General features: G+C 43.1%; 1 protein-coding gene across 13 annotated transcripts in view; it reads right to left on the reverse strand.

Annotated features, from left to right (window-relative positions):
- Nucleotides 1-21518, reverse strand: part of mapk10 (mitogen-activated protein kinase 10) — a gene marked incomplete at both ends in the record, with an annotated part of 72092 nt that extends 50574 nt beyond the window's left edge. For 6 of the 13 annotated variants that reach the window (XM_084160546.1, XM_084160555.1, XM_084160544.1 and 3 more), the window contains 2 exons: nucleotides 10539-10708; nucleotides 21450-21515. In XM_084160546.1, coding sequence (XP_084016672.1) covers nucleotides 10539-10708; nucleotides 21450-21515 — 236 coding nt within the window. Of the gene's footprint in view, nucleotides 1-10538; nucleotides 10709-21422 lie in introns of those variants that run through there. The other 7 variants (XM_084160552.1, XM_084160551.1, XM_084160550.1 and 4 more) reach the window with 3 other exon arrangements.
- Nucleotides 21519-22425: the final 907 nt, after the last annotated feature.

Raw genomic sequence — 22425 nt, forward strand, 5'->3', positions numbered from 1 at the left:
GTTGAATTACTTGTGTCATGCACAAAGTAGATGTCCTAACCAAAGTAGATGTCCTAACCGACTTACCAAAACTATAGTTTGTTAAGAAGAAATTTGTGGAGTGGTTGAAAAACGAGTTTTAATCACTCCGACCTAAGTGTATGTAACCTTCCGATTTCAACTGTCTATAAGGTCCCACAGTTGACAGTGCATGTCAGAACAAAAACCAAGCCATGAAGTCGAAGGAATTGTCCGTAGAGCTCCGAGATATGATTGTGTCGAGGCACAGATCTGGGGAAGGGTACCAAAACATTTCTGCAGCATTGAAGGTCCCCAAGAACACAGTGGCCTCCATCATTCTTAAATATAAGAAGTTTAGAACCACCAAGACTCTTCCTAGAGCTTCCCCCTGGGCAAACTGAGCAATCGGGGGAGAAGGGACTTGGTCAGGGAGGTGACCAAGAACCCGATGGTCACTCTGACAGAGCTCTAGAGTTCCTCTGTGGAGATGGGAGAACCTTCCAGAAGGACATTTAATTTAATGAATTTTAGAATAAGGCTGTAATCTGACAAAATGTGGAAAAAGTCAAGGGGTCTGAATAATTTCAGAAGGCACTGTATATATATATATATATATATATATATATACACACTTAATGTTTTACTATTTTGTACATTGTAGAATAATTGTGAAGACATCAAAACTATGAAATTTACATTTATGGAATCATGTAGTAACCAAAAAAGTGTTCAACAAATCAAAATATATTTTATATTTGAGATTCTTCAAATAGCCACCCTTTGCCTTGATGACAGCTTTGCACAGTCTTGGCATTCTCTCAACCAGCTTCATGAGGTAGTCACCTGGAATGCATTTCAATTAACAGGTGTTCCTTCTTAAAAGTTAATTTGTGGAATTATTGCATTTGAGCCAATCAGTTTTGTTGTGACAAGGTAGGGAGGTACACAGTAGATAGCCCTATTTGGTAAAAGACCAAGTCCAAATGATGTCAAGAACAGTTGTGCCTTGTTAAAAGTTAATTTGTGGAATTTCTTTCCTTCTTAATGCATTTGAGCCAATCAGTTGTGTTGTGACAAGGTAGGGGTGGTATACATAAGATAGCCCTATTTGGTAAAAGACCGAGTCCATATTATGGCAAGACCAGCTCAAATAAGCAAAGAGAAACGACAGTCCATCATTACTTTAAGACATGAAGGTCAGTCAATACGGAAAGTTTCAAAAACGTTTTAAGTTTCTTCATGTGCAACCGCGCAAACCATCAAGCACTATGATGAAACGGGCTGTCATGAGGACCGCCACAGGAATGGAAGACACAGATTTACCTCTGCTGCAGAGGATAAGTTCATTAGAGTTACCAGCCTCAGAAATTGCAGCCCAAATAAATGCTTCACAGAGTTCAAGTCACAGACACATCTCAACATCAACTGTTCAGAGGGGACTGTGTGAATCATGCCTTCATGGTCAAATTGCTGCAAAGAAACCACTACTAAAGGTAGTTCACACATGATTATGTTTCATAATGATTATGAATACATCTCATAATCAGTCATATGTCATCTGGTCACTTGAAAAAGACAGCAGCAATTTAACAACCTATGTTGAACACTATTTCAGGATTATGAGGGATTTAACCACAAGCCTCCATGAGATGACCCTTGAGAATAGGTCAGAAGCATGATGGACACACAGACTGTCTGTGTGGGTAGACTGACTATTGTTTTCATAAGAAAGATGCTACAACTCCCATTTAGCAATCAATACACACACACATTTTAACAACATCCAATAATTAGTAACCAGTCGGTAACCTTTTAGTTGGCAATCACAGAGGTCAGACGTTTCTTGTAGTTGGCCACCAGGTTTGCACACATCTCAGGAGGGATTTTGTCCCACTCCTCTTTGCAGATCTTCTCCAAGTCATTAAGGTTTCGAGGCTGACGTTTGGCAACTCGAACCTTCAGCTCCCTCCACAGATTTTCTATGGGATTAAGGTCTGGAGACTGGCTAGGCCACTCCAGGACCTTAATGTGTTTCTTCTTGAGACACTCCTCTGTTGCCTTGGCCGTGTGTTTTGGGTCATTGTCATGCTGGAATACCCATCCACGACCCATTTTCAATGCCCTGGCTGAGGGAAGGAGGTTCTCACCCAAGATTTGACGGTACATGGCCCCATCCATCGTCCCTTTGATGTGGTGAAGTTGTCCTGTCCCCTTAGCAGAAAAACACCCCCAAAGCATAATGTTTCCACCTCCATGTTTGACGGTGGGGATGGTGTTCTTGGGGTCATAGGCAGCATTCCTCCTCCTCCAAACACGGCGAGTTGAGTTGATGCCAAAGAGCTCCATTTTGGTCTCATCTGACAACAACACTTTCACCCAGTTCTCCTCTGAATCATTCAGATGTTCATTGGCAAAGTTCAGACGGGCCTGTATATGTGCTTTCTTGAGCAGGGGGACCTTGCGGGCGCTGCAGGATTTCAGTCCTTCACGGCGTAGTGTGTTACCAATTGTTTTCTTGGTGACTATGGTCCCAGCTGCCTTGAGATCATTGACAAGATCCTCCCGTGTAGCTCTGGGCTGATTCCTCACCGTTCTCATGATCATTGCAACTCCACGAGGTGAGATCTTGCATGGAGCCCCAGGCCGAGGGAGATTGACAGGTCTTTTGTTTCTTCCATTTGCGAATAATCACACAAACTGTTGTCACCTTCTCACCAAGCTGCTTGGCGATAGTCTTATAGCCCATTCCAGCCTTGTGTAGGTCTACAATCTTGTCCCTGACATCCTTGGAGAGCTCTTTGCTCTTGGCCATGGTGGAGAGTTTGGAATCTTATTGATTGATTGCTTCTGTGGACAGGTGTCTTTTATACAGGTAACAAGCTGAAATTAGGAGCACTCCCTTTAAGAGTGTGCTCCTAATCTCAGCTCATTACCTGTATAAAAGACACCTGGGAGCCAGAAATCTTTCTGATTGAGAGGGGGTCAAATATTTATTTCCCTCATTAAAATGCAAATGAATTTATAACATTTTTGACATGCATTTTTCTGGATTTTGTTGTTGTTATTCTGTCTCTCACTGTTCAAATAAACCTACCATTATTTATTATAGACTGATCATTTCTTTGTCAGTGGGCAAACATACAAAATCAGCAGGGGATCAAATACTATTTTCCCTCACTGTAGCTATCAGTCTAGTGTTATGGTTCCCCTGACCCCAAGGCTCCTGATACTACCATCATATTACCAGGCCTTACTATATCCTGACCTTTATCATAACCTGCTTTTTGTAATACTGTTATTTTTTTCAATTAGCTTTGGTGCTATTTTCACAAGTACAGTGCCTTCGGAAAGTATTCAGACCCCTTGACTTTTTCCACATTTTGTTAGGTTACAGCCTTATTCTAAAATTGATTAAATAGATTGTTTCGTCATCAATCTACACACAATTCCCCATAATGACAAAGAAAAAACAGTTTTTTATACATTTTTGCAAATGTATTAAAAATAAGAAACTGAAATAACATTTACATAAGTATTCAGACCCTTTACACAGTACTTTGTTGAAGCACCTTTGGCAGTGATTACAACCTCGAGTCTTCTTGGGTATGACACTACAAGCTTCTCCCATTCTCCCATTCTTATCTGCAGATCCTCTCAAGCTCTGTCAGGTTGGATGGGGAGCGTTGCTGCACAGCTATTTTCAGGTCTCTCCAGAGATGTTCGATCGGGTTCAAGTCCAGGCTCTGGCTGGGCTGCTCAAGGACATTCAGAGACTTGTCCCGAAGCCACTCATGCGTTGTCTTGGCTGTGTGCTTAGGGTCGTTGTCCTGTTGGACGGTGAACTTTGCCTCGATCCTGACTAGTCTCCCAGTCCCTGCTGAAAAACATCCCCACAGCATGATGCTGCAACCACCATGCTTCACCGTAGGGATGGTGCCAGTTTTCCTCCAGACATGATGCTTGGCATTCAGGCCAAAGAGTTCAATCTTGGTTTCATCAGACCAGAGAATCTTGTTTCTCATGGTCTGAGAGTCTTTAGGTGCCTTTTGGCAAACTCCAAGTGGTCTGTCATGTGCATTTTACTGAGGAGTGGCTTCCGTCTGGCCACTCTACCACAAAGGCCTTATTGGTGGAGTGCTGCAGTGATGGTTGTCATTCTGGAATGTTCTGCCATCTCCACAGAGGAACTCTAGAGCTCTGTCAGAGTGACAATCAGGTTATTAGTCACCTCCCTGACCAAGGCCCTTCTCCCCCGATTGCTCAGTTTGCCCGGGCGGCCAGCTCTAGGAAGAGTCTTGGTGGTTCCAAACTTCTTCCATTTAAGAATGATGGAGGCTACTGTATTCTTGGGGATCTTGTTTTGGTACCCTTCCCCAGATCTGTGCCTCGACACAATCCTGTCTCGGAGCCCTACGGACAATTCCTTCAATCTCATGGCTTGGTTTTTGCTCTGAAATGCACTGTCAACTGTTGGACTTTATATAGACGGGTGTGTGCCTTTCCAAATCATGTCCAATCAATTGAATTTACCACAGGTGAACTCCAATCAAGTTGTAGAAACATCTCAAGGATGATCAATGGAAAAAGGATGCACCTGACCTCAATTTCGTGTCTCATAGCAAAGGGTCTGAATACTTATGTAAATAAGGTATTTCTCATATTCAAAACATTTTATTGTGCATTCATTTTGTTTGAAGACATCTTTCACCACACAACCATTGAATAAAAATATAAGTTTACTGTTAAATATCATGAGAACATTGATTTAATCAACAAAACACAACATAATGGTATCTTTTCAATTCAGTTATTTTAACAACCAGTTAATCCAATAGCAAAAATGTTAATGTGATATGCTACAGTACTGTACATTACAGTACATAACACTGTTTTGACATTAGGCTACTCATTCAAATTGACTGAACATTACCATAATTTCTATCCCATGTGTGATGAAAGGTGTGATCATTGAAGACATCTTTCATAATCATTGATGCAAAAAATATATGTATTGTTTAGATATAATTACAACATTCTATAGGTGTACTGTACTTAAATTAAATTAAATGAAAGTAACATAATATTTAGAAGGCGCTAGTTTGCATCAAGCCTGTCTTGAGCATTTGGTCATAGGTTCTCATCGACATCGCAGTAAATGTCCCCATTGTTCATGCACCTGAGGAAAAACCTTTTTTGCATGGTGAATCCAAGCCTGACATAGGTCTGGAATGATGACATTGCATGTCTCATCCATGGCCTGAATGAGGGTAGTACTCTCACGGGTATGGCAATGATACATCTTTCACCTGTATTGTAACCGTCATGTATTGTATTTTACAGTATTGTATTGTACTTATGTATTGTAGTGGTCCTGTACGTGACTCAGATCGTATGGCACTTGCAACACCAGAGTTGTGGCTTCGATTCCCACTGGGGTCACATACAAAAATGTGCGGACTCACTGTTGTCACTTTGGATAAAAGTGTCTGCTACGTAAATGGCATATACTGTATTACGGTATTAAAGTACTGTATTGGCCAAAGCAATTTTAGTAAAGCAGTGTGAACCCCACGCCAGCAACTTCATTTTGGATACATGTTTACTGTACAGGGGATGCATTTGTTACATACAGTACATCTCTGATCTTGTCAATATCAGTTTAAATTTACTGTAAAGTAAAATCATAATAGTACATTAGAGTATACAAAACATTAAGAACACCTGCTCTTTCCATGACATAGACTGACCAGGTGAATCCAGGTGAAAGCTATGATTCCTTATTTATGTCACGTGTTAAATCCACTTCAATCAGTGTAGATGAAGGGGAGGAGACAGGTTAAAGAAGGAGTTTTAAGCCTTGAGACATGGATTGTGTATGTGTGCCATTCAGAGGGTGAATGGGCAAGACAAAATATTTAAGTGCCTTTGAATGGGGTATGGTAGTAGGTGCCAGGCGCACCAGTTAAAGTGTGTCAAGAACTGCAACGTTGCTGGTTTTTTCACTCTCAACAGTTTCCCGTTTGTATCAAGCCTAAAAATCTAAATTGATCAAGAATGTCCCACCACCCGAAGGACAGCCAGCAAACTTGACACAACTGTGGGAAACATTGGAGTCAACATGGTCCAGCATTCCTGTGGAACGCTTTCGACACCTTCCATGCCCCGACGAATTGAGGCTGTTCTGAGGGCAAAAGAGGGTGCAACTCAATATTAGGAAGGTGTTCCTAATGTCTTGTACACTCAGTGTATATCATACTTTATATCTTTCTAATTTATAGACATTCATTTTCATTATGTAGTTCTCAGAATCTGTAGTAGACAAACCAGTTTACAATCTATAGGTTTACCAAACGGTTTAGCGATGATCAATTAAGAGCTGTCAGATTAAGTAATAGTAAAATGTATTTTAACAAATGTGAAGAGAATCATATTAAAAGTTTTGTGAGCATTGCATTGTGAAAGGCAATTACTTTATATGAACATGTATTGCAATGAAACACTGATTTAGTTTGGTGAAAAATGTACTGTATAATTGTGTGTGTTGTACTTAGTCAATTAAAAATGTGCTTAGAGTTTTGCAACAAATGTCTTTTTGATGATCTGTTTTGAGTTTTACACTAAGAGTTATGAAAATGTACCACATACTGGTGAAAATCGCACCAAAACGATTTAAAAAACTGTTACCCTAACAACTGTTGTGTTGACAAAAACCCCTACACCTGTCCTCCTCTCCCGAGTAAAGGCGCAACTGTGGTTATTTAAAGCCAGAGAGAATGAAACTTTAATGACCTACTGTACCGTCACCGTTCCCCTGGGATCAAAGGAACATTCGTCACAGGAAGCTATTTCTAAGGAGGGCTTCTTTGTGTCAACTGAATGTCACTCCATGTGTGTGTGTGTGTGTGTGTGTGTAGGTTATTATACTATGCTGACTCAACAGAATCCCACCACAGCAGAAGCAAAAGCTAATTCATTTCCAATCAACCAGAGTGTTACATTACTATTCTGGCACCAGGCCTCCAGAGGAATAATAGATGTATCTGACAGCGTTAGTGTTCATCATATGATCTACCTAACAGAAATTACAGTGTGTTCGTCATATGAACTAACAGCAATACACAATTCACTGAATGAGAATATTCTGTACTATATCTTGGAATAATCTATTTACTAGTTTTCTAAGATCTCTTTAATTTATCCTCATTTCTATATTGACATTCAAAACAATTGCTAGAAACCTTGTGGTGAATATGAAGTCAAATAGTAACGTTAGCACTTGGGAGGTATACTGTAGCTTTCTATAAACTGTGCAGGATGGATGGTGTGGCCATGGAAACAGAAGCATAATGTTAATGGAAAGCTTGGAGCCAATAAGGACCTTAGAAAGCCACTGTCACTCTGAGAGCCATGTGATGTAAGGGATGGGGTGACATCATCACCACTAGCTCAACCTGCTAATGCATCTGTCCTAAGATGGTGTCTATGTCACGATCGTCGTATGAAGCAGACCAAGGCGCAGCGTAATATGCGTACATCTTTTAATGAGTACTTCAAACACGAACAACAAAACGATACGTGAAGTCCTAAGGTTAACAAACACAAACCTCTCCGGAACAAGATCCCACAAATGACAAGTGCAAAACAGGCTGCCTAAGTATGGTTCCCAATCAGAGACAACGAGCCACAGCTGTCTCTGATTGGGAACCACCCTGGCCAACATAGAAATAAACGATCTAGAAAGAAACACATAGAAAACAAAACATACACACTACACACCCTGGCTCAACATTTAAGAGTCCCCAGAGCCAGGGCGTGACAGTCTATCTCTGTCTGAAAGCTCTCTGACCAGGCTGTGGGTCATAAAGGGAAGGAATACACAGATCTGAATGACTGGGGAAGATTACAACCATGGATAGTCTTAACCACACCGTAGTGCAAACTCTTATACTGTATAATAAGATTCAGGAGACGTTCCCCTGTATAACAAGGGGCCATATTCACAAAGAGTCTCAGAGTAGGAGTGCTGATCTAAAATCAGTTTTGCCTTTTAGAACATAATAAATAAGATGATATAGACAGGGAGAACCTGATCCTAGATCAGCACTCCTACTCTGAGATGCTCTTTGAATACATGCCCATGTCTCCCTCTCTCGTGGTCACAACATTGTCTTGTTATACAGGGGAACGTCTCCTGAATCTGCATAGTAATGTTGATTTCAGGATATGGATTTATTTCTGTTATTTGCAGTCTGACTGGAGACAGGACAACAGTATGCAAAAATCCCAAGGCTGTACTGTAGTACTTCAGCCTATATATTTTTTTGTATAGTAGGTAGTTATGTGTTTTTGCAGAGTTAATACTGTTGTCATGTGAAACCATGTGATGTGACTCTGTAAAAGAACCAGACAAATTAGATTGGCCCTCTCTGTCTCTGTACCATCCATAGCAATAGAATTCCTAGAATGTGATTCCCCATCCAAGTCATAGGGATTCGGATTCCGCTCTAGTAATTTTAGAACTCCAACTCGCCCAACCCTCACATTGGCAGTCCCAGCTCTTTTCAAATGTACACAATCACCTTGGAAAGGAGGGCACGGGAGAGAGCAGGTTATGTCCAGTGTCACCCCAGCTGAGGCACAAGGCTAGGCAGACTTTAAAAGAAGCCCAGATCCCCTCTCATCCCTGATTCCAGCGGCCAGACAGACCAGGGAAGAATGACATTGACAAAGTGTCAAAACGGAAAACTATTTTTCCAATGAAGAGCAAATGAAGTATTGGCTATTGTTTCTTAGCCTCTAACAGAGCTGTCGTGAGGTGAATTATATTGTGTATTAGCTGACTTCCTAGTTCCTAGTGAGCTTTAGAATTCATCAGAGTGCCTATGAAGTATTTACCTTTATTTAATCAGGGAGTCACCATTGAGACCAGTACCTCTTTTTTATGAGGGAGCCCTGCATATACAATTTTATAAAACACATAAAGAATCAAATACAATATAAAACAAATTAAACGCATATTGCACAGACAAATATAAATATACACAATATACACAAAACACAGTCAACTAAAAACAAACACGTGTACATCATGCCCAAACGGGTTATTTTTCGGCTAATTAGGGGTTAAGCAGCGAAGCTGGTGACCCATAAAGTCTGCCATGATCAATTTTCTACCATTTAAAATGTTATTTAAAACACTTCAAATGCTACTACTCTGGCACCGAATGACCGATCTGCACGAAACTTGATACATGGAACTTTGTACCAAGTTCTCACAACACAACATTTTCCAGGCTAGCATCTCAAACAACTGACCACTAAACATTCAGATGGGCGTGACCTGGCACATAAATGCATATAAGTCAAACACAGATATTCGTATTGTAACAAAACTTGATACACATTTTACATTTACATTTTAGTCATTTAGCAGACGCTCTTATCCAGAGCGACTTACAGTTAGTGAGTGCATACATTTTCATACTGGCCCCCCGTGAGAAACGAACCCACAACCCTGGCGTTGCAAGCGCCATGCTCTACCAACTGAGCTACACATGTTCCAAACACTGTCAAGACTCAACATATGCGAGCACATTCAGATAAACACAGTGGGGCTATTATGGGCACGTTTATATCTCTTGATCCGTTTGACTCAGTGATGGAATTTGGCCCACATGCTCAGGGATATGAGTCTAGCTAACCTGTAAAGTATATAATAAATAATATGCCATTTAGCAGATGCTTTTATCCAAAGCGACTTACAGTCATGTGCGCATAAACTTTTACGTATGGGTGGTCCCGGGGATCGAACCCACTACCCTGGTGTTACAAGCGCCATGCTCTACCAATTGAGCTACAGAGGACCACTACGGTTCAGTTTGGCCGCATGGTGGCTCTGTTGGACAGGAAAAAACAATCATGCAAGCTCATTGGCTCATAGCGGCCATATTGTTTTAGCTTGAGTCCTGGAAAATTGTGCATTTAAATACATGGGTACATAGATGCTATGTACCAAATCTGGTGCTAAACAGTCCAGCGGTTCTGGAGAAGAAGACGCTTAAAGTAGTCAACATCATTACAAATCGTCCAAAATATATCAAAGGCATATTGCATGATCTTTTTGATGTTGAGTTCTGCTATTTGGCAAGCATGGTAAGAATTACAGAAGTAGCTCATCCTAGGGAGATGTGCCCAATTTGTCCTGATGGTGGCACAGTGGGCCCACAGCTTGAACCCCAGCATTGCTGCTTGCAGCTTTAATCATCCATTTGGTATTCTTCTATAACTCTTCATTAATCAAACTCATGGTTTTTATCTCACACATACTGTACATACATATACAAATACATGTGTCACCGTGATACACAGTATAAATCTTTGCAAAGACCATAATGCAACGAACATCCAGCCACACAACTCTATCTACTAGCACATTATACAGCAACCAAATATTAAGTTATGAATTTATTTGTCCTCTATAATGTACATTTTCATTCACTACACTACAAAGAGTGTAAAATGAGGATTCCAGTACTCACCAGACGATTCCCTGAGCTCCAGAACCGATGGGTTTTAGATTCTGGTAGCGTTTGAGAACTGTGAAGGTGGAATCTCCTACTTCCACACTGTAGAACTGGTTGTCCACTTTGCATTTGCTCATGTTGTAATGCTTGCCAATGTATGACACATCCACTTGTTTACCAAAACCCTACAGTAAACAAACAAACAAAGGTCAGTGATGTCACTTTCACCTCTCTGACTGGCTCTACCACCAGTTGAATTATTAAAGTTAATTAATTTGTTCGTCCATTTATTTGTGCGTTCATTCATTCATTCAAACAAAGGTACATTAGTGGATTCAGCTATTTCAGCCACAACAGTTGCTGATAGGTGTATAAAATCAAGCACACAGCCATGCAATCTCCATAGACATTGGCAGTAGAATGGCCTTACTGAAGAGCTCAGTGACTTTCAACGTGGCACCGTCATAGGATGCCACCTTTCCATCAAGTCAGTTCATCAAATTTCTGCCCCGCTAGAGCTGCCCCGGTCAACTGTAAGTGCTGTTATTGTGAAGTGGAAACATCTAGAAGCAACAACGGCTCAGCCGCGAAGTGGTAGGCCACAAAAGCTCACAGAACGGGCCCGCCGAGTGCTGAAGAGCGTACAAATCGTCTGTCCGCGGTCACACTCACTACCGAGTTCCAAACTGCCTCTGGAAGCAACGTCAGCACAAGAACAGTTTGTCGGGAGCTTCATGAAATGGGTTTCCATGGCCGAGCAATGCTCGACGCCATTGGACTCTGGAGCAGTGGAAACGCGTTCTCTGGAGTGATTAATCATGCTTCACCATCTGACAGTCCGACGGACGAATCTGGGTTTGGCGGATGCCAGGAGAACGCTTCCTGCTCGAATGCATAGTGCCAACTGTAAAGTTTGGTGGAGGAAGAATAATGGTCTGGGGCTGTTTTTCATGGTTCGGGCTAGGCCCCTTAGTTCCAGTGTAGGGAAATCTTAATGCTACAGTATACAATGGTTTGTCGAGATCGGTGTGGAAGAACTTGACTGGCCTGCACAGAGCCTTGACCTCAACCCTATCGAACACCTTTGGGATGAATTGGGACGCCGACTGCGAGCCAGGCCTAATCGCCCAACACCAGTGCCCGACCTCACTAATGATATTGTGGCTAAATGAAAGCAAGTCCCCACAGTAATGTTCCAACATCTAGTGGAAAGCCTTCCCAGAAGAGTGGAGGCTGTTATAGTAGCAAAGGGGGGACGAACTCCATATTAATGCCCATCATTTTGGAATAAGATGTTCGACGAGCAGGTGTCCACATACACTACCATTCAAAAGTTTGGGGTCACTTAGAAATGTCCTTGTTTTCGAAAGAAAAGCAATTTTGTTAATCAGAAATACAGTGTAGACATCGTTAATGTTGTAAATGGCTATTGTAGCTGGAAACAGCTGATTTTGTATGGAATACATATGCGTACAGAGGCCCATTATCAGCAACCATCAGTCCTGTGTTCCAATAGCACGTTGTATTTGCTAATCTAAGTTTATCATTTTAAAAGACTAATTGATCACTAGAAAACCCTTTTGCAATTATGCTAGCACAGCTGAAAACTGGCCTTCTTGAGACTTGAGTATCTGGAGCATCAGCAATTGTGGGTTCGATTACAGGCTCAAAATGGCCAGAAACAAATAACTTTCTTCTGAAACTCATCAGTCTATTCTTGTTCTGAGAAATTAAGGCTATTCCATGCGAGAAATTGCCAAGAAACTGAAGATCTCGTACACCGCTGTGTACTACTCCCTTCACAGAACAGCGCAAACTGGCTCTAACCAGAGTGGGAAGCCCTGGTGCACAACTGAGCAAGAGGACAAATACATTAGTGTCTAGTTTGAGAAACAGACCCACAATTGCTGATGCTCCAGATACTCAACTACTCTCAAGAAGGCTTCTTTAATCAGCACAACAGTTTTCAGCTGTGCTAACATAATTGTAAAAGGGTTTTCTAATGATCAATTAGCATTTTAAAATGATAAACTTAGATTAGCAAACACAACGTGCCATTGGAACACAGGACTGATGGTTGCTGATAATGGGCCTCTGTACACTATATTTCTGATCAATTTGATGTTATTTTAATGGACAAAAAATTTGCTTTTCTTTCGAAAAAAAAGAACATTTCTAAGTGACCCCAAACTTTTGAACGGTAGTGTACCTTTGGTCATGTAGTGTACAGTCGTGGTCAAAAGTTTTGAGAATGACACAAATACTAATTTTCACAAAGACTGCTGCCTCAGTTTTGATGATGGCAATTTGCATATACTCCAGAATGTCATAAAGAGTGATCAGATGAATTGCAATTAATTGCAAAGTCCCTCTTTGCCATGAAAATGAACTTAATCCCAAATAAAAATTCCACTGCATTTCAACCCTGCCACAAAAGGACCAGCTGCCATCATGTCAGTTATTCTCTCGTTAACACAGGTGTGAGTGTTGACGAGGACAAGGCTGGAGATCACTCTGTCTTGGTAATTGAGTTAGAATAACAGACTGGAAGCTTTAAAAGGAGGGTGGTGCTTGAAATCATTGTTCTTCCTCTGTTAACCATGGTTACCTGCAAGGAAACACATGCCGTCATCATTGCTTTGCACAAAAAGGGCTTCACAGGCAAGGATATTGCTGCTAGTAAGATTGCACCTAAATCAACCATTTATCGGATCATCAAGAACTTCAAGGAGAGAGGTTGAATTGTTGTGAAGAAGGCGTCAGGGCGCCCAAGAAAGTCCAGCAAGCGCCAGGACCGTCTCCTAAAGTTGATTCAGCTGTGGGATCCGGGCACCACCAGTGCAGAGCTTGCTCAGGAACGGCAGCAGGCAGGTGCGAGTGCATCTGCACACACAGTGAGGCAAATACTTTTGGAGGATGGCCTGGTGTCAAGAAGGGCAGCAAAGAAGCCACTTCTCTCCAGGAAAAACATCAGGGACAGACTGATATTCTGCAAAAGGTACAGGGATTGGACTGCTGAGGACTGGGGTAAAGTCATTTTCTCTGATGAATCCCCTTTATGATTGTTTGGGGCATCCGGAAAACACCTTGTCCGGAGAAGAAAAGGGGAGCGCTACCATCAGTCCTGTGTCATGCCAACAGTAAAGCATCTTGAGACCATTAATGTGTGGGGTTGCTTCTCAGCCAAGGGAGTGGGCTCACTCACATTTTTGCCTAAGAACACAGCCATGAATATAGAATGATACCAACACATCCTCCGAGAGCAACTTCACCAAACCAGCCAAGAACAGTTTGGTGACGACCAATGCCTTTTCCAGCATGATGGAGCACCTTGCCATAAGGCAAAAGTGATAACTAAGTGGCTCGGGGAAAAAAACATCTGCGTTTTGGTTCCATGGCCAGGAAACTCCCCAGACCATAATCCATTGAGAACTTGTGGTCGATCCTCAAGAGGCGGGTGGACAAACAAAAACCCACAAATTCTGACAAACTCCAAGCATTGATTATGCAAGAATGGGCTGCCATCAGTCAGGATGTGGCCCAGAAGTTAATTGACAGCATGCCAGGGCGGATTGCAGAGGTCTTGAAAAAGAAGGGTCAACACTGCAAATATTGACTCTTTGCATAAACTTAATGTAATTGTCAATAAAAGCTTTTGACACTTATGGAATGCTTCTAATTATACTTCAGTATACCATAGTAACATCTGACAAAAATATCTCATAACACTGAAGCAGCGAACTTTGTGAAGACCAATATTGTGTCATTCTCAAAACTTTTGACCACGACTGTATATAATACATTTTTTGTTAATATCATGATGACTACAATATGCCTGCAACATAAAGGCATGTATTATATATTCAGCCTTCATAATACAAACAAATCAATCAGGTGCCTTCAGAAAGTATTCAAACACCTTCACTTTTTCCACATTTTGTCATTTTACAGCCTGAATTTACAAAATGTTTACTGGCCTACACACAATACCCCATAATGTCAAAGTGGAATTATGTTTTTCGACATTTTTACAAATACATTAAAAATAAAAAGCAGAAATGTCTTGATTCAATAAGTATTCAACCCCTTTGATATGGCAAGCCTAAATAAGTTCAGGAGAAGTAACCTGCTTAACAAGTCACATAGTGTCACGGATTCTGCCGAGGCTGTCCCTCCTCCTTGCTCGGGCAGGGTTCGTTGTTCGTCGTCACCGGAGTACTAGCTGCTGCCGATCTATGTTATATGTTTCTATGTTCTACCTGTTGTGTCAGATTGTTTCACACCTGTTGCCCATCTTGTGATTACTCCGCCCCTATTTAACCCTGTGGCTCCCATTGTGTTCTGTGTGTGTTTGTTGTTTGTTCGCTGATGTCGTTGGTGAGCGGGTTTATTCCTCCCTGCGTGGAGGCTTCTTGTTTCTTTACGTGTATTAGTAAAGTTCTGTGTCCTGCGCCTGACTTCAGTCTACCGCATACACTGACATCGTGACAGAAACACGCACCACGATGGAGTCAGTTATATACTCCGCTACACGGGCCGAGCATGTGTCCCTGGTGCGTAAGGTGCTTGGAAGACTGTTGGAGCATGACCTGTATGCTAAGGCAGAGAAATGCCTGTTCTTCCAGGAGTCCATCTCTTTCTTGGGGTACCATATGTCCGCGTCAGGGGTGAGGATGGAGAGTGACCTCATTTCGGCCGTGCGTAATTGGGCGACTCCAACCACGGTAAAGGAGGTGCAGCGATTTTTGGGTTTTGCTAATTACTACCGGAGATTTATCCGGGACTTTGGTCAGGTAGCATTTCCCATTACCTCGTTACTGAAGGGGGGGCCGGTGCGTCTGCGGTGGTCAGCGGAGGCGGACAGGGCTTTTAGTCGTCTGAAAAACCTGTTTACCTCGGCTCCAGTGCTGGCTCATCCGGACCCCTCTTTAGCCTTCACGGTTGAGGTGGACGCGTCCGAGGCTGGAATAGGCGCTGTACTGTCTCAGCGCTCAGGTACGCCACCTAAACTCCGCCCCTGTGCCTTCTTTTCGAAGAAGCTCAGCCCGGCGGAGCGCTACTATGATGTGGGGGACCGGGAGCTGTTGGCTGTGGTCGAAGCTCTGAAAGCGTGGAGACATTGGCTTGAGGGGGCTAAACACCCTTTTCTCATTTTGACTGACCACCGCAATCTGGAGTACATCCGGGCAGCGAGGAGGTTAAACCCTCGCCAGGCAAGGTGGTCCATGTTTCTCACCCGTTTTGTTTTCACCCTTCACTCGGTGTGCGCCCAGTGTAAGGCTCCTAGACACCTGCCCAGAGGGAAATTGCAACCTCTACCCGTTCCACAACGACCATGGTCCCACCTATCGGTGGACTTCGTGACGGATCTTCCCCCCTCACAAGGGAACACCACGATCCTGGTCGTTGTGGATCGGTTTTCTAAGTCCTGCCACCTCATTCCGCTGCCCGGTCTCCATACGGCCCTACAAACAGCTGAGGCCCTATTTACACACGTTTTCCGGCACTACGGGGTGCCTGAGGATATAGTGTCTAGGGCAGCAGGTAGCTTAGTGGGTAAGAGCGTTGTGCCAGTAACCGAAAGGTCGCTGGTTCTAATCCCCGAGCCGACTAGGTGAAAAATCTGTCGATGTGCCCTTAAGCAAGGCACTTAACCCTAATTGCTCATGTAAGTCGCTCTGGATAAGAGCGTCTGCTAAATGACTAAAATGTAAATGTAAATGTAATGTGTCTGATCGGGGTTCCCAGTTCACCTCTAGGGTTTGGAGGGCGTTCATGGAACGTCTGGAAGTCTCGGTCAGTCTGACCTCAGGATTTCACCCCGAGAGTAACGGGCAGGTGGAGAGAGTAAACCAGGAGGTGGGTAGGTTTCTGAGGTCGTATTGCCAGGACCGGCGGGGGGAGTGGTCGGTTTACCTCCCCTGGGCAGAGATAGCCCAGAACTCCATCCGCCACTCCTCTACTAACCTGTCTCCGTTCCAATGTGTATTAGGTTATCAGCCGGTCCTGGCACCTTGGCATCAGAGCCAGATCGAGGCTCCTGCGGTGGACGAGTGGTTTCGGCGCTCGCAGGAGACCTGGAACGCTGCCCATGTACGTCTGCAGCGGGCCATCAGGCGGCAAAAGGCGAGCGCCGACCGCCACCGCAGTGAGGCCCCGGTGTATGCACCGGGGGACCGGGTCTGGCTCTCGACCCGAAACCTGCCCCTTCGCCTGCCCTGCCGGAAACTGGGTCGGCGGTTTGTGGGGCCATTCAAAGTCCTGAGGAGATTGAACGAGGTATGTTATAGGTTACAACTTCCTACTAATTATCGTATGGGCGGCAGGTAGCTTAGCTTAGTGGGTAAGAGCGTTGTGCCAGTAACCGAAAGGTCGCTGGTTCTAATCCCCGAGCCGACTAGGTGAAAAATCTGTCGATGTGCCCTTAAGCAAGGCACTTAACCCTAATTGCTGATGTAAGTCGCTCTGGATAAGAGCGTCTGCTAAATGACTAAAATGTAAAATGTAAAATGTATTAGTGTCTCTCCTCAGGCCGGTGGTAGCTGGTGGACATCGAGGGGGCACCGGCGTACTCGGCTCAGTCCATATTGGGTGGGGGGCCTGCAGTATCTCGTGGAGTGGGAGGGGTACGGTCCGGAGGAACGGTGCTGGGTTCCTAGGAGGGATATCCTCGATCCATCCATGTTGAGGGATTACCACCGCAATCATCCCACTCGCCCCGTGCCCTCCTGGCCGTCCCCGAGGCCGGTGTCGACGCACGGCTGGAGCCGCACGTCGGGGGGGGGGGGGGGGGTACTGTCACGGATTCTGCCGAGGCTGCCACTCCTCCTTGCTCGGGCAGGTTTCGTCGTTCGTCGTCACAGGAGTACTAGCTGCTGCCGATCTATGTTATATGTTTCTATGTTCTACCTGTTGTGTCAGATTGTTTCACACCTGTTGCCCATCTTGTGATTACTCCGCCCCTATTTAACCCTGTGGCTCCCATTGTGTTCTGTGCGTGTTTGTTGTTTGTTTGCTGATGTCGTTGGTGAGCGGGTTTATTCCTCCCTGCGTGGAGGCTTCTTGTTTCTTTACGTGTATTAGTAAAGATACGTTTTTTCATTGAGTTCTGTGTCCTGCGCCTGACTTCAGTCTACCGCATACACTGACATCGTGACACATAGTAAGTTGCATGGACTCACTGTGTGCAATAATAGTGTTTAACTTTATTTTTTTTATGACTACCTCATCTCTATACCCCACACATACAATTATCTTTAAGGTCCCTCAGTCGAGCAGTGAATTTCAAACACAGATTCAACCACAAAGACCAGGGAGGTTTTCCAATGCCTCGCAAAGGGCACCTATTGGTAGATGGGCACACATTGACTATCCCTTTGAGTATGGTGAAGTTATTAAATACACTTTGGATGGTGTACCAATACACCCAGTTACTACAAAGATACAGGCGCCCTTCCTAACTCAGTTGTCGGAGAGGAAGGAAACCGCTCAGGGATTTCACCATGAGGCCAATGGTGACTTTAAAACCGTTATAGAGTTTAATGGCTGTGATAGGAGAAAACTGAGGATGGATCAACAACATTGTATTTACTCCACAATACAAACCTAATTGAAAGAATGAAAAGAAGGAAGCCTGTACCGATTATTTTTTTTCAAAACATGCATCCTGTTTGCCACAAGGCACTAAAATAATACTGCAAGAAATGACTTTATGACCGGAATACAAAGTGTGATGTTTGGGGCAAATCCAATACAACGTATTACTGAGTACCACTCTCCATATTTTCAAGCATAGTGGTAGTGGTGGCTGCATCATGTTATGTGTATGCCTGTAATTGTCAAGGACTTGAGTTTTTCAGGATAAAAAAAATAACTAAATGGAACTAAGCAGAGGCAAAATCATAGAGAAAAACCTGTTTCAGTCTGCTTTCCACCAGAGTTCCAGTTTTGACTTAAATCTGCTTGAAAAACTATGGCAAGACTTGAAAATGGTTGTCTAGCAATGATCAACAACCAATTTGATAGAGCTTGAAGACTTTTTTAAAAGAATTATGGGCAAATATTGTACAATCCAGGTGTGCAAAGCTCTTAGAGACTTACCCAGAAAGACTCATAGTGGCTTGCGAAAGTAAATAAAATAAATAAATAATTGGTCATTTAGCAGACGCTCTTATCCAGAGCGACTTACAGGAGCAATTAGGGTTAAGTGCCTTGCTCAAGGGCACATCGACAGATTTTTCACCTAGTCGGCTCGGGGATTAGAACCAGCGACCTTTCGGTTACTGGCACAACGCTCTTAACCACTAAGCTACCTGCCGCCCATTCACCCCCCTTGGCATTTTTCCTGTTTTGTTGCTTACAACCTGGAATTAAAATGGATTTTTTGGGGTGTTTGTATTATTTGATTTACACAACATGCCCACCACTTTGAAGATGCAAAATATTTTTTAGCGTGAAACAAACAAGAAATAAGACAAAAAAACAGAAAACTTGAGCGTGCATAACTATTCACCCCCCCCCAAAGTCAGTACTTTGTAGAGCCACCTTTTGCAGCAATTACAGCTACAAGTCTCTTGGGGTTTGTCTCTATAAGCATGGCACTGGGATTTTTGTCCATTCTTCTAGGCAAAACTGCTCCAGCTCCTTCAAGTTGGATGGGTTCCGCTGAGGTACAGCAATTAGGCCATTCCAAGACATTTAAATGTTTCCCCTTAAACCACTTGAGTGTTGCTTTAGCAGTATGCTTAGAGTCATTGTCCTGCTGGAAGGTGAACCTCCGTCCCAGTCTCAAATCTCTGGAAGACTGAAACATGTTTCCCTCAAGAATTTCCCTGTATTTAGCGCCATCCATCATTCCTTCAATTCTGACCAGTTTCCCAGTCCCTGCTGATGAAAAACATCCCCACAGCATGATGTTGCCACCACCATGCTTCATTGTGGGGATGGTGTTCTCTGGGTGATGAGAGGTGTTGGGTTTGCGCCAGACATAGCGTATTCCTTGATGGCCAAAAAGCTCAATTTTAGTCTCATCTGATCTGTACCTTCTTCCATATGTTTGGGGAGTCTCCCACATGCCTTTTGGCGAACACCAAACGTGTTTGCTTATTTTTTTATTTAAGCAATGTCTTTTTTCTGGCCACTCTTTCGTAAAGCCCAGCTCTGTGGAGTGGTCCTATGGACAGATACTCCTATAACCGCTGTGGAGCTTTGCAGCTCCTTCAGGGTTATCTTTGGTCTCTTTGTTGCCTCTCTGATTAATGCCCTCCTTGCCTGGTCCGTGAGTTTTGGTGGGCGGCCCTCTCTTGGCAGGTTTGTTGTGGTGCCATATTCTTTCCATTTTTTTATAATGGATTTAATGGTGCTCCGTGGGATGTTCAAAGTTTCTGATATTTTTGTATAACCCAACCCTGATCTGTACTCCTCAACTTTGTCCCTGACCTGTTTGGAGAGCTCCTTGGTCTTCATGGTGTCGCTTGCTTGGTGGTGCCCCTTGCTTAGTGGTGTTGCAGACTCTGGGGCCTTTCAGAACAGGTGCATATATATTGAGATCATGTGGCACTTAGATTGCACACAGGTGGACTTTATTTAACTAATTATGTGACTTCATTAAGCTTGAGGCCAATTGGGTCCTGGACTTCCTGACGGTCCGCCCCCAGGTGGTGAAGGTAGGAAACAACATCTCCACTTCGCTGATCCTCAACACTGGGGCCCCACAAGGGTGTGTGCACAGCCCCCTCCTGTACTCCCTGTTCACCCATGACTGCGTAGCCATGCAGACCTCCAACTCAATCATCAAGTTTGCAGATGACACAACAGAAGTAGGCTTGATTACCAACAAAGATGAGCCTACAGGGAGGAGGTGAGGGCTCTCGGAGTGTGGTGTCAGGAAAAGAACCTCTCACTCAACGTCAAAAAAACTAAGGAGATGATCGTGGACTTCAAGAAACTGTTCCATTAATAAATGGAACCCTAGTCACTTTAGTAATGTCACTTAAATAATGTTTACATATCTTGCATTACCCATCTCATATGTATATACTGTATTCTATACTATCTTTTGCATCTTAGCCTATCCGCTCTGACAATGACATTGCTCATCCATATATTTATATGTTCCTTTATTTATTATTGATTTGATTTGAATATCCCCTGTGCCGTTGGATGCTCGGGAATCGTGAGACAGAACAATATGTCCTCGTGAATAGCATCCCCCGATGTATAGCGAACAAAAGTCAATGCATGGGCATCTCAGCCCTCACAGCTAATGTCCATTTGGAGAGCATAAACTGGGGAGTTTTTGAGTCGTTCAGTCAGAGTTTCCTCTTCATTGCTAGCAATAGCATACATTATTTGTTTGATAGTGTTATCTGACAAATTTGAGTAATTTTCATTTAGATGTTTAAGGCTAACCACATTAAAATGATTTTGAGATACAAAGACGATATTTTAAAATATATATATTTTTGTATATCTTTATTTTCTTCAGGATTATGGAAATTCTCCCGGGACCCCGTTTTCACATCAGGCGGCCCAACATGGGCTTGCGACTCCTGGTTTGGGAACCGCTGATCTATTAACACTGATGCTAACAAAAAGTAATTAGCTACAGCACATACAGTATAGGACAAGGCTACAGTACCCCTTGGGTCATCATATGAGACACAAACGCACCTTAGATTTGGATATATGGCACACTTTTCACAAAGCCTGTTTTAGCATGGGTGGCCCCGTAGAAGGCTTTCACCACCACCATTTTAAGGCAGACCTAGTCCCTCAATAGTGCTGCCCATGCCGTCACAGAAGAGATAATGGCAAAAATAGGGGGTGGACCCTCTTTCCAACTCTATGAAACAGACATAACACTAATAAAGGGGAAATGGAAGTGAATGAATACTGTACCTTATTTTACCTGTAAGGAACACACACCTGACAAAAGGCTATTTTCACATCCAGGACTGGTTCACTGCAGTAATAGAAGAAATGCCTGCTCATAAATACCTGCAAGACACAAAGGAGAGAGGAGAGGTTAGAGGTTTGTTTATTTATTAACCCTTGTTTTACCAGTTAGGTTGCCTGAGTACACATTCTCTACAGCAACAACCTGTGGAAGGTAGAGGAGAGGGGGGTCTATCTAGACTGTAGCGGTTTAGCCTGGTCCCAGATGTGTGTGTACAGTAGCCAACTCCTATGGTTGTTTGGGATGACAATGACCATAGTAGTTGGCAAGACACTGGGCGAAAAGGGATATCTTTACATTACACGTTTTTGATATTCTAGAGAATACAGACCATTTTCAATGCATATTTTGAGTTTTGTGGATATGCACCATATCCTGACAAATTCTGAATCCAGATGTGTCTTTTAGACATATATGATATTGGGATTACTCTGAATATCACACATGGACATTTCCTATGGCCGGATATCGACTGATTCAATATCCTGAGATATGTGACATCCTATTTTCTCTCTTCATGTTGACAAATACTGACTGTCTAAGTCGCATACGTGTTTTCTCAGCATATTCAAAATATGAAGCGATATTGATTCCAGATATCCTTCTCTTGGCTGAGGTCCATATCCGGATCTTGATATGCTTTTTGATATGCTGAAAATAAGGACGATTTCTGATGCATTTCTGTTTTCAGCACAATCCATATTTTTATTTCATGCCAAATAAATTTTTGGATTCCCTCCGGATATCATACATTGTATGGCCGGATATTGACTCATTAGCTATCCTGACATAGGCCTATGTGGACATCTTATTTTCTCTATATGATGACAAATACTGACAGTAGGCCTACATAGTATATTTTCTCAGCACATACAATGCATATGCTCTTGACTGAGGTCCATATCAGGATCTTGATATGCTTTTGATATGCTAAATAAGAAAAAT

The sequence above is a fragment of the Coregonus lavaretus genome (assembly GCF_964263955.1).
Source record: "Coregonus lavaretus genome assembly, chromosome: 4".
Lineage (NCBI taxonomy): Eukaryota > Metazoa > Chordata > Actinopteri > Salmoniformes > Salmonidae > Coregonus > Coregonus lavaretus.